Below are 13,920 nucleotides of genomic sequence, written 5' to 3' on the forward strand. Positions count from 1 at the left end.
TTATTATTTACTTTTTATAATACTGCTGATTAAAATTGTTGTTATTTTAAACCATGTATTACTTTTAAAATAATTTTTTTTTAATGGAGTCTCATTTTATTGCCCAGGCTGGAATACAGTGGTGCAATCTCAGCTCACCACAACCTTGGCCTCCTGGGTTCAAGCTATTCTCCTGCCTTGGTCTCCCAAATAGCTAGGATTACAGGCGCGTGCCACCATGTCCAGCTAATCTTTTTATGGTATTTTTAGTAGAGCTAGGATTTCCCTATGTTAGCCAGGCTGGTCTCAAACTCTATACCTCAAGTGATCCACTCATCTCAGCCTCCCAAAGTGCTGGGATTATAGCCATGAGCCAGCACGCCTAGCCTTAAAATGAAATATTTCTAAAGAGTCACTGATATGGTTTGGCTGTGACTCCACCCAAATCTCATCTTGAATGTTAACTCCCACAATTCTACATCATGGGAGGAGCCCAGTGGGAGGTGACTGAATTATGGGATCAGGTCTTTCCTGCCACTGTTCTCGTAATAGTGAATGAGTCTCACAAGATTTGATGGCTTTAAAAACGGGAGTTTGCCTGCAAAAGCTCTTGTCTCATCTGCTGCCCTGTGAGACGAGCCTTTCACCTTCTGCCATGATTGTGAGACCTCTCCAGCCACATGAAACCATAAATCCAATAAGCCTCTTTCTTTTGTAAATTGCCCCGTCTTGGGTATGTCTTAATCAGCAGCATGAAAACGAACTAATACAGTCATTTAACATACATATGAATAGAAAATATAATAGAAGAAAAAAGCAGAAAGCTAACATTACTGGACGCACTGGTGATTTCTACTTTCACTTTTTTTAAAAATTTTTCCTAATTTTTATTACACATATATGCTATTTTTGCAATCAGGAAAAAAAAAATGCTTACTTTAAAAATTCTGGGACCACAAAGAAAAACTTAAAATGATATTTAGACCAAACTATAATTTTATTTCCCAGAACAAGTCTGGATAGCTTTTTTATCACTGAGCAAACAGCTTAAATTTTTAAGAGGTAAGAAAAATAGCAACTAACAAACAGAGGTTGAAGCAGGTATACCCAAAGCAAAAACAAGGCAAAACCACCACCACAACATAAATGGTAGGTAAGATCACAAGGTAGAGATTTTTTAGAAATGGGAGAGGTAAGGAAAAAGAGGTCACGAGAGGCTCAGAAAGGTTTATTCTTATACCTGGTGAATTTTCAATTATAAACTTACTCTACCCACTTCCAGTGGTTTTAGAATTATTTTTGAGACTAATATAAAATGCCATCCATTGTGAATTCATGAAAGTTAGTTCCAATAATTTCCAATATATTTAATTTTCAAGAGAAGTCTATTTTTTCACAAGAAAAGCTCAAGGAGTATGAATTCAAAATTCACATATTTGAAAATACAATCTCATTTTCCCTCAAAATTCGCTTCATTAAATATTTCATTTTATATGTTAGTATTCCTTTTAAGTCACAAAACAAAATTAAGTCACATAACAATAATACATAGGAAGTCTAACATTATTAAAGACTGCTTGGGACTTTTAAAATTCTTCAGTTCCTTACAGATAAGTATTAGTTAAGTAGATCATTAAAGAAATAATATGATCAATTTCACAGTAATATTATGATCCATTTTCAGGTCTAGAGTTCTTCATGTAAAATGTTAAATAGTGATATAGTTTGGATGTTGTTCCCTCTAAATCTTAGGTTGAATTATAATCCTCAATGTTGAAGCTGGGGCCTGATGGGAGTTGACTGGTTCATCAGGGCAGGTGCCTCATGTCTTGGTGCTATTCTCATGATTGCGAATTCTTATGAGATTTGGTTTAAAAGTATGTGGCAACTCCCCCTCACTTCCTCTCTTTCTCTTGCTCCCACTCCCACCATGTGATAGGCTGGCTTACCCTTTGCCTTCTGCCAGGATTGTAAGCTTCCTGGGGACTTATCAGAAGCCAAACAGATGCCTGGCACCATGCTTTCTATATAGCCTACAGAACTGTGAGCCAATTAAACCTCTTTTCTTATAAATTACCCAGACTTGGGCATTTCTTTATAGCAACACAAGAACAGCCTAACACAAACAGGAAGAATTAGAACAAAAATATTAACAAACTTACTAGGGAATTTAAACTTCATAGCTCTGATTAAGAAAACCTAAATTGGCGGGGCTCAGTGGCTCACGCCTGTAATCCCAGCACTTTGGGAGGCTGAGGCGGGCGGATCACAAGGTCAGGAGTTTGAGACCAGCATGGCCAACACGGTGAAACCCATCTCTACTAATGATACAAAAAATTAGCCATGCGTGGTGGCATGTGCCTGTAATCCCAGCTACTCAGGTGGCTGAGGCTGGAGAATCGCTTGAACCTGGGAGATGGAGGTTGCACTGAGCCAAGATTGCACCATTACACTCTAGCATGGGCACCAGGGTGAGATTTCATCTCAAAAAAAAAAAAAGAAAAAAGAAGAAAAAAAGAAAACCTAAATCGTGGCTAGAAATGTTAATACAGAATTATCATATAGTGATTTTTTTTTTAGGGTAATTTTGCATTAAGGCAGTCTTAATCTTTAGCACAAATGCTCATATTCCTAGGTCAACAGTTCTCAACATGTGGCCCATAGCTCTTGAGGACAGGGGTGGTCCATGAGACCCATGCAGGAAGTAATAACAAAATTATTTTGTAAAAACATAAATAGTGATATTTTTCACTCTCATTCCAGAGACTATGGGACTTGTGTTACCACAATAGAATAAATGCAAAAGATAGGGGAATCTAGCTACTTTCTATTAAGCCAGACATTAAAGAGACTTGCAAGATATGTAAAACAGTGTTACTTTTCTCATTTTGTTTTGGAAAGTATGTCAACAAAACTGCTTTGATTTGAAAACGTCTGAATTTTTATTTAAAAAAAATATAGCAACATTTTTATATTTCTGTGTTAATTTCTAATACGGGATATATCAACAGCTATAACTCACAACAACAAAAGTACTCTGAGATATTCAAAAAGTGTAAGAGCATAAAAGAATCCTAAGACCCAAAAGATTAAAATGTGCTGTCCCAGCTGAATAGTAAGCACTGATACGAACCAACAGGTGCACTGAATTATGAACTTGGTAACAGTTCTTCCATTAAAAGACTACAATATATGTATTTAGTAGTAAAATTCCATCAATTAACCCCACATAAAAGAAATCAAGTTATCTCACTGTAAAAAGGAGCAACAGTCCTTTCTGTGATTATTGAATCTATACATTTAGAAATTCTTCTAACACTCAAACAACGTTTAAAAAAATTATAACACCTACAAACAAGTAAAAATTTAAATGTTACAAAAACTGAAAAGAATTTAAGTTGTTATCCAATTTGGGCCTAAAAAATTTTAAGGAAAAAATGGACTCTATGATTCTTCCCCTAGTCTCTAAGCTACAAGCTTACAAATCTTTTCTTCTTACAATGCATTATATAACACTTAAAGCAAAACTAAATATTAAGTTATCATAATTTTTCATGGTTTTATACTTTCTTTTTACTATTGTGTGAGGAATTACAAATATATATATATATTTAAGAATATTAAATCCCTCATCACCATTTAGTAATACTCTACTCAAAAGTATGATTTACTTTTTAAGATTCCTATGTGGTTAATCACTGAAAATATATAATAACCACACCACAACACACAACCACACTGATGCCTGTACCATATAAACCAAACTAAAACCACTATCAGTTAACCCCCCCTTCTTACTGATAATTCATAGCATTCTTTAAATGTACACATTCTCCATAAACGACAACTTTAACGGAAAAAAACTGTGTACTTCCATCTACTATGATAGCAGTATCAATTTAAGTATATATTCACATACAAATTAGTAAATGTTTAGCAATGCAAAACTTGTAGAAATTTCCATACAGAGAGACCTCTTTAAAGAATTAGAAGTATTACATATTTTTAAGACTTCTAAAAGCAATTTAGCTAAAACAGAAAAAGGAATTCTAAGAATCTGCTACATAAACTATCTGGGCTGAGATTAAGTTTACAGTACTGATTAACCCACTCATCATATTTTCATTACTTTTGTTAGTATCAAAATACAGTAGGTAATATTCTAAGTAGTTTATTCACTTAACTTTCATGCTTTTTACAGTATTTCCTTTCAACTTTATCAAACAAAAGCTTATGAGACATACGGAGCAGAATTTTTTGAATGTCTTATCTAAAACGTGGTCTGATAAACTTGATCTGGTAACTGAATTAAATGAGTTTTAGATACTACTGAATGGTTTATACCTACAACTTTAACAAAGTTTGTGCTATTACCCATAAGGCTTCTCAAAAGTGAACAGTACTATAAAATTTCCGTACAATAGGAAATCACCAGCATTCATTTAACCAGCAAATAGAACTAAATAGTCTTAAAAAGAAAGTGAAAATGTAGGCATCTATAAACCAGAATAAAAAATGTAGGGAACACATAAATCTAGACTTTTTAACACAAATCAAGAAGGCAGAAGGATCAGCATAAAGAAGAAAGAGGGAGCTTCTCAAATACCTTTTAAAAGGCAACATTATAAAAAGTTATAATTTTAGTAACAGCACCTGTGGCTACCATCAAATTATGGCTTAGAACTACATAGTGCAAGGAATCTCAAAAAGTCAACCCGCTTGAGAAATGATTATTTAACATACGCATGGTATCAAATAGTATTTTTAATATCATTTCTATAGTTAGAGATTTGCCAAGGATAGTAATTTATGACAGAAAAAAGATCATTTACTTCTCTGATAAGTAGTAACGTATGACAGAAAAAAAGGTTTATTTCCTATAATAAAAATATCAGCTAATTAAAATGTTCCAAGGAATGCATTAATTGCAGTTTCCCCTAATGTAGCCTATTTAAACTAATGTCAAAAAAAATTAAGAAGTATTATTCAGAATCACAGAACTTCAAAAACAATTTTCCCATAAATTTCAAAATATCCTATACATTTTCATGAATTAACAATTCAAATATATTTATTTTCAAGTAAATGAAGAAATTGAGTTAATTTTAATTATTAAAGCCCGCCCTTCTCAAGAACTGATTGATTTTAGATGGCTGAATTGTAGAGTTCAGTAAGTTTTGTTTTGTTTTTTTTAAATGGAGTCTCGCTCTGTCACCCAGGCTGAAGTGCAATGGTGCTGTCTCGGCTCACTGCAACCTCCGCCTCCCAGGTTCAAGCAATTCTCCTGCCTCAGCCTCCCGAGTAGCTGAGATCACAGGTACCCATCACCACACCCAGATAATTTTTGCATTTTTTAGTAGAGATGGGGTTTCACCATGTTGGCCAGGCTGGTCTTGAACTCCTGACCTCGTGATCTACCCGCCTCAGCCTCCCAAAGTGCTGGGATTACGGGTGTAAGCCACCACGGCAGGCCTCTGTAGATTTTAATACACAAATTTCTGCATATCTCCTTGGTTACCATTTCCATTAATTTAAAAATTCTCATCAATAATTTTTTCCTCTGATCTCTAGTTGTCTAAAATGAGAAAATAAATTTACCGAATCATAGGATAATCCAAATAAAATTAATTTTTAAAAATTAAAAATCTAAAATTATACTATTCGTCCAGAAATAGAAGAAACTCAAATTTAATAATACAATTTTGGATAATATTAAAATATCAAACTTTAATCATAGGATCACAGAAGTTACAAAACTATGGAAATTTGAAGATTATATATCCCAACTTCATGTCTAATGAAAAAAAAGTCTGTTATTGTCATTTAAGAATTTATTGTTTCAAGCACTTACCAGGTACCTACAACTGCCAATTATTCTGCTACCAAGAAGAAAAAGATGAACATATCATTATCGCTGACCTCAAAGAGTTCAAAAATTCAGTGGAGAAGACAGACATAGACAAATAATAATTACCATACGATAAAAGAAAAATAAAGGTTTCAAAGGTTTTCATATTCAAAATAATATCAGATCAAATAAGAAGAATCTTTTCTGGAGAGGAAAAGATGTCAGAAAATACATTGCTAGGCAGGTGACATTTAGCTGGGGCTTAAAGAAAAAAGGAATTCATTAGAAAAGAAAGATATTTCAGAAAGAATACAAACGTGAAAATAATAAGACCTACTCAAGGAACAGTAAGTGTAGTGCCACTAAAAAGTAGGTCAGTAGAAAGAGAAAAAAACTTGGACTTCATACTAAATGATGAGCCCCTAGGTAGAGGTAAAAATGGAGGTGAGACGCTAAAAAGGAAGCCCAATTCAGACCATGGGGACTGGAATAGGAGAATGGAGTCAAGAGAGAGTTTAAGAGACAAAATTGACAGAACTTTTTTACTATACCAATACATCAAAATCAAAGGAGGCTAACATTTCAGCTTGAATAGATGTGCAACTAATGGAACTCAGTAATCTAAAGGACCAAGCAGGAAGGTCTTTTGAAAGAGAGAGAAATTGTTGAGTAAATAAGGGGAAAAGAAAGTAGGGAATTCAATTCCAGTTATATGAATTTCTGATTTCAGTAGGGACATTCACATACAGCTAAATTTTAAATATGGAAGCAGGAGAAAAAGAGCTGGAAGTTATCTTTACACAAACAGTAATTTCATTTCTTCCTCCTTCCCTCATGTTACAAAAGATCCAGGACTGCAGGATGAAGCCACACACTTAGATAGGAGCCTGGTTCCTTATTTTAAAGCAGCTGTACCAGTCCTACAATTGCCCACCTCTGAACTCATTTGTCTCACATTACATCCCTTTACTTGTTTAAGCTACTGCTGTCACAATTTTTGTTACTAAGGGTCAAACTTATTTCTACCCAATGCAATGGTCCTCATAGCTTTGTTCTTGCTATTCTTTTCTTGTCAACCTCTATACTCCCCTCAGGGAGATCTCATCCATTTCTTTAGTTTTAAAAACCATCTATGTGCTGATGATTCCCAAATCTAGGTTTTCATTTGACTCAGTGAATACTGAGTAGATGTGTCAAAACAAGACTATTCAATACCTCAAATTTTTGCTATCACAGAGACTGATAATGGTATAAAATGATGTTCCAATCCTATGCAAAGCTAAATAATGTAATATAAAAAGGGATATTCTCAGAGAAGCTACATAAAGGGAAAGAAAGAAAGGTGGATTTACAGGAGGATCAAAACCCAAACGGGCAAAACCAAATAGTGTATTTTTTCACAGATACCTCACTAAATAATTCTACATAAAAATATTTTCCAATTTTTTGTGGTAAAAGACACATCAAATTTATCATTTAAACCATCTTTAAGTGTACAATTCAGCAGCATTAAGTACATTCACATTATTGTACAACCATCACCACTATCCATCTCCAAAATTTGTTCATCATCCCATACTGAAACTCTTAGCCACTTAACAATAATTCCCCATTTCTGCCCTCTCCCCAATCCCCTAGACACAGGCTGAGGCTGCAGTGAGCTGAGATCATGCCACTGCACTCCTGCCTGGACAACAAGAGCAAAGCTTTGTCTCAAAAAAAATACAAAAGAAAACACCATTCTACTTTCTGACTCTATGAATTTGACTATTCTAGGTGCCTCCTATAAGTGGAATTTATTTGTCCTATTGTGACTGCCTTATTTCACTTAGCAGAATTTTATTCCTTTTCTTTCTTTTTTTTTTTTTTTTTTTTTTTTTTTTTTTTTTTTTTTTTTTTTTTTTTTTTTTTTTGAGACAGGGTCTCATTCTGTTGCCAAGGCTGGAGTGCATTGGCGTGATCAAAGCTCACTACAACCTTGACCTCCCCAAATCAAGCAAAGTACCCACTTTAGCCTCCCAAGTAGCTGAAACCACAGGTGTACACCATTACACCCAGTTTTTTGTTTTGTTTTGTTTTGTTTTCTGGGTTTTTTTTGTAGAGATGGGGGTCTCAATTTTGCCCAGGCTGGTCTTGAATTCTTGGACTCAGGCAAACCTGCCTCAGCCTCCCAAGGTGCTGGGACTATAGGCATAAGCCAACACACCTAGCTTTCCTTTTTTAAAGCTGGATAATATTCCACCTTATGTATATACCACATTTTTATCCATTTTTTTGTCAATGTACACTTGGGTTGCTTCTACCTTTTGGCTATTGTGAACAATACTTCCATCAATGTAAGTGTACAATTAACTGTTGAAGTCCATCCTCAGTTATTTTATGTATATATCCAGAAATGGAACTGCTAGATCAAATCGTAGTTCTAAGTTTAATTTTTCTAAAGAATCAACATACAATGTTTCCACAGGAAAAAGTTAAAATAATCAAAGTGCACCTTTGTTACTCAATTCAATGACTTGCTAAACTCTAACGTGACTTACTCATTTTTATTAAGCCACTTAATCCTATTCTTCCAAATGACAGTTTTACTACTGAAATAGATAGATCTGTTGTTTTTATCACCCTGGCATCCAATTGCCTTTATATAACACCAGGATTTCCCAACAGGCAATCACCTCCCCCATTCTCAATCACTAAAGTTCAGATAAGAATTTGATTTAACCTGGAACAATCAAATTCTCAGTAATTAATTCAGGGATAAGCATGACATAAGGCAGTAAGATTGAGTCCTACAGCTTTTGCTGAAATATTTAGGGAAGAAATGCTTTCATGATTGATAAGCCTAGGTTACTGGTGGTCATCACCATCACCTCTTAACGGCCAACTAGAGAGTGAAGTTTACATATACTCAAAGGCATATTACAGAGACTTGAGATGCTGATGACAGTATTTGAAGCACTGGATAGAGCAATGTCTTATATATCAAGTCATTTCCCTGAATTTCCAACTACATGAATCAATAAATTTGTTTTTTCAAGCTTAACTTCTTATCTGCTAGTCTTAACTAATATGCATAGTTTCACATACAATTAGTTTTACCATAGTAGCCTTTAAATCCCATTTATCAGTGATAATTTGGATATCTCCCTGAGGCCTGTCTATATCAGATTTAAATATGCATTTTAAGAAGTCTGTAGTGATGACCACATTACTACAAAATTTAAAACTTATTGTTCTTGCAATGACTACTATACGCAAAATATGCTCTTTGAAAAACAAAATGTAAAATTGATATGAGTATTAAATGGACAGCTCTACACACTAGAATGTAAACATGCTTACAAAAAAAGACACATGAAGAAATTCCATTTTATTAAATCTGGAGAAACAAAAATTTCCTACCTGTATTATTCAAGAAGCTATACAAGTAAAATCTTTATAATTAATTGATTGGAAGTAGACAGAAAAGTTGGAGCAGTGAGAAGCTTTTAACATAAAGGAAATGTAACACACATTAGAAATTTTTTCCATGAATTTTCTCTAGTGGCATGAAATAATCTCACTTAAATTTAGAGTTTATGTAAAAACATATTTATATTCATTGCCTAGGGCTGCTGTAACAAATTACTACAAATTGGTGGCTTAAAACAACAGAAATTTATTTTCTCACAGTTATGGAGGTTGAGAGTCTGAAATCAGTTTCACTGAGCCAAATCAAGGTGTTGGAAGACCACACTCCCTCTAGAGACACTAGGCCAAAGTTCTAGAAGCCTCTTCAAGGTTCTTATGGATGCTCTGCTCCACAGTCACACTGCCTCCTTTTCTGTGTGTGTAAAATGTACCTCTGCCTCTCTCTTACAAAGATACTTATGATTAGATTTAAGGCCCACCCAGGTAATCCAGAATAATCTCTCCATCTCAAAATCCTTAATTTATCATACCTGCAAAGTCTTTATCATAGGGTAACATGTATAAATTCTAGGGATTATGATACAGATATCTTCTATGTAGCCATTTTTCAGCCTACCATTATATTATAAGTCACTCCAACAGCTATAATAGTGCCAAAAAGACTAAGAATATGGAAGAAGTATGCATTTTATGTTCTCAAATTAAATTTTTTCACAATGTTCTCTACTCATATTAGCATAAACATAAAAAGCTCCAAACCTGTCATATTTAAAATAAGAGATCCTAAGACCATAGTAAGAAAATGTCTAGTAAACACAGCCTTGTGAAGTGATCTTCTTAACCAAACTTAAAATATCATTCCTTGAAACTAAAAAGTCATGACAATTTACTTTTTTTCAAATTTAAAAATTAATATAAGATTTTACCTCCAGATCCTAACTGCTTATAGAATCTGTATTCCAAATGTAGCTGTGGTGCTCTGGATTTCATGGGCTCCTAATTGAAAAACAAACAAAAAAAGACTTTAAGTTACTAAAAGATCACTAGGCCCCAACACAAATGTTATAAATTTTGGTATCAACGACTATATTATGTAATAGTCTACCAGGCATCTTTGTCTCTCTAAGATTAGATCCATATAAAAATCAACTTTCTGTTCAATGTAAAATAAAATGACGCTACAAATCTACATAAAGTAAACAGCCATTAGATCAGGCAATAGAAAAATCCCTTATGTTTGACTCTGACCGTGAGAAAAAATATGTCCTGAACAATCATCACTAGAGAAATGATGGCCCTTACACTATTTCTCCTGTTCCCCAAATTCACCTCTGAACTGTGTGTTTCTTACATAAAGGATCTAAATTAAAGTTAAGTCATAGGATAGCAAGAAAGAACAAAGATGGTGATATGGAAATTTTGATAGTAGCAACAATGTATTAATTTTTTTTTCACTAATGTATAACTTATATGCAATAAAACACACAATTTGTAAGCATTAAATCCATATTATCTCCATATACCCCATAACCACCACATCAATCTACAGAACATTTCCATCACCCAGAAATCCCTTTTTGACTTCTATTCACTTTTGGATTAGTTTTGCAGGATTTCATCTAAATGACATTATACAATATATGCTTTCTATTATGTTCAGCTTTTATCATTCAACATGTTTTTGAGATTCATATATACACATACACACCACACACGCACACACACACACACACACAACATGTACAGAGGAAACATGGGTTTTAAATATTAGAAATAATGTTAAATATGAAAATACAGGAAGTAAAATACTGTAATAGTGTAACAGGAAATTTTAAAAAGAACCAACAGAAAAGTATAACAAGGGTACCAGAAAATTTCAAAAGTAATCAATAGAACTTTGAAAATTAAAAGAATAAAATAACTAAATTTAAAACTCACTTTGCCAGCAGATTAACACAACAGAAGACAGAATTTGGAAACTGTAAGGCAGACAGAAATACTATACAGAATGCATCATGAAGGAAGAAAAACTAGAAAACAGAAGATTAGAGACCTGGACAATCCAGTGAGAAGGTTTAGTGTGGATCTGATAATAGTCTCAGGAGGAAAGGAGTCAGAAAAGCAGGCAGAGGCAATAACTGGATAAATTATTGCTATGAATATTCAAAAAACGATGAGGATAACAAACCACCAATTCAAGAGGAATGTCAATCCCAAACAGGACAACTAAAAAGAATTTTATACCAACACGTCATAATGAAACTATGACCAACAACAAAGGATTCACATAAGCAAATATTAACATCCCACTACAAAACTTAGAAATTTTATTACAGGAGAAAACAATCAGCTTAGTTCTTGAGAGGCAGGATAGTACAGTAGTTAAGAGCACAGACACTGAAACTAAACTGTACTAGTTTTGAATCCTAAATCCTCTACTTCTAGCTGTGTGATTTTCAGCAAGTTACTTAACCTTTCTGTACTTTTCAGTTCCCTCATCTATAAAATTGGGTTAAAACTTAATCTTTCTTATATATAAAGTACTTAAAACAGTGCCTTTCTTACATATAGCACTATATTACCTATAATTCTTCAGTTAACTACTTCTAAGTACATAACCTTAAGATGTAATAAAAAGATGTCCACGTACACAACCACAAATGAAATTAAATATATAACGTATTCAATCACTAATACCCCTGAGATACAAATAGAGCCCCAAATCTGACTTAGTTGAATCATTTCAACTAGATTCTAGTACTTAGGCAATAAAATTTTAACACTATATAATAAAAGTCACCTTCTCCAGGATGACATACAACAAGATATAAGGATGGTAGCTGAGGTAAAATTAACAAATCCTGAAACAAACTATCAATCTGAACTAGGGTAATATTAGATAAATGTAAAAATCTTTTTAAGAGATAATGGAGATGAAAGCAGTTACAAAAATCTGCTCTCTGAACTCAGGTTATCAAATAATGCCTTTATTTGTACCAAGCAAAGTATAAAAGATAGCACTGAGGTATACAGACATAAGATTTTCAAGTGATTACTTTTATGGCAGGTCTAAAAAAATGTTATTTGGTGCTAACAGATACATGAAAAAACATTTAAGGAAATTATGAACAAACTATCGATCAACAATAGATGTGAAAAGTTTTCTGTCCTTCCAATATTTCAATGAACTTGAGGTGAACGTGACTAGATACCACACTACAACCTCAAAATACTAGAGACATAGATCCAAAAATATTCCTAGGTTCCCCAAAGAACATTGAATAACCATAATAATCACATGTAATGCTGATCGCTGCACTTTAAAGGACAAAGCAGAGAGAAGAATGTTTCCCCCCACAAAAAAAGGGAGAAAAATAATTAAGAGGACAGAGATACAGCACAAAAATAAACAAAAAAGTGAGATATGTGTATCTATATAAGGAGGCTAAAAGACGACATCATAAATGTTTAGTAAGGCATCAACAGTATGAATAAGTTCCAAATCTGAAAGTAATAGGACCTAAGGATCACCACTTAATGAATGAAACAGATAAGGAAAGGTCAGCCCAGAGCAGGGGTTCCTGCTTTGACAGGATGGTTTATCTGACTTTACATTTCAGATAAATATCATTCACATACAAAACATGCGCCCATGAGTAGTTTCTCACTATAGGCTGTTGTATGAATAGCACAGACTATAAGTACTGCCACACTTTTATCCTTGCAAACCACAAGGATTATTGTAGATGTGCAAGACCCCTGGCCTACAACATGAGTAAAGGAAGAATTTCAAAGAAATGAAAGTCAGTGATGCCCGTTCAAACAATGTCCAGGCTGGGCATAGAGGCTCACGCCTGTAATCCCAGCACTTTGGGAGGCCAAGGTGGGCAGATCCCACAGTTGGCCTCCCTACTGTGATTAATATTTACCAACCTCTTGTCCTGATTATGCTCATGAGGGGACCTTGTAATTTTAACTTGGACTTTCTATGTACATCAGCCTATAGAAAGAAATTTGGGCTTTCTGGACCTGTAATAGTAAAATACTTCATTATTAGTTAGAAATTCACTCTTTCCTGAATCTCTGAGAGCTTGATAGTGTGAACTGATTACTGTGAATCCACCTCTAAGAAACACTGACAATTGTTGATAGCCTAACCAGGTTTTGTTTCATAAGCCAAGAACCAGATCTTAATACTAAGATGGACTCATCTAAGTAAAAGCTAGTCTAAAGCAACATACCAGCCAGCCAGTCTCTCCTGACGGCACTGCAACCCTACTGTACATCTTTATTTTCCAGTGAAGAAACAACAATTGTTACACTAAAACTTGGTCTAGACTCATAAAGTTACTACAGTAGAGTTTTTGTATTTCCTCCCATTTGCCTCTTCTCCTAATAGTCTCTTTTATATATTCATTTCACATTGCCCTAATAACAGAGGTTATATTGACAGAAACAAGGTTGACAAAGGCAGAGAAAACCAAGCCATGCTAAACCTCAGGAAAACCTGGCTGGCAAACCAGACAGAAAAGTTGTACCAGAAAAAGTACGTCTTATAAAAATAATTTCTAGATCCCAATTCTTCCAAAAGCGATCTCTCTCTGCTTTGCAGCTGTCATGCTAGGCACACTGAAGACTTCAGAATAATCCCACGGGAGTTTGCTTTCTTTGTTATCTATCGC

At 34.2% G+C, this 13,920-nt stretch overlaps 1 protein-coding gene across 9 annotated transcripts in view; it reads right to left on the reverse strand.

The window, feature by feature from the left end:
* Nucleotides 1-13,920, reverse strand: part of CSNK1G3 (casein kinase 1 gamma 3) — a 105,226-nt gene that overhangs the window by 50,566 nt on the left and 40,740 nt on the right. For all 9 annotated transcript variants that reach the window (XM_017519436.2, XM_017519434.2, XM_017519432.2 and 6 more), the window contains one exon: nt 10,165-10,234. In XM_017519436.2, coding sequence (XP_017374925.1) covers nt 10,165-10,234 — 70 coding nt within the window. The remainder of the gene's footprint in view (nt 1-10,164; nt 10,235-13,920) is intronic.

The sequence above is a fragment of the Cebus imitator genome, unplaced genomic scaffold, assembly GCF_001604975.1.
Source record: "Cebus imitator isolate Cc_AM_T3 unplaced genomic scaffold, Cebus_imitator-1.0 Scaffold744, whole genome shotgun sequence".
NCBI lineage: Eukaryota > Metazoa > Chordata > Mammalia > Primates > Cebidae > Cebus > Cebus imitator.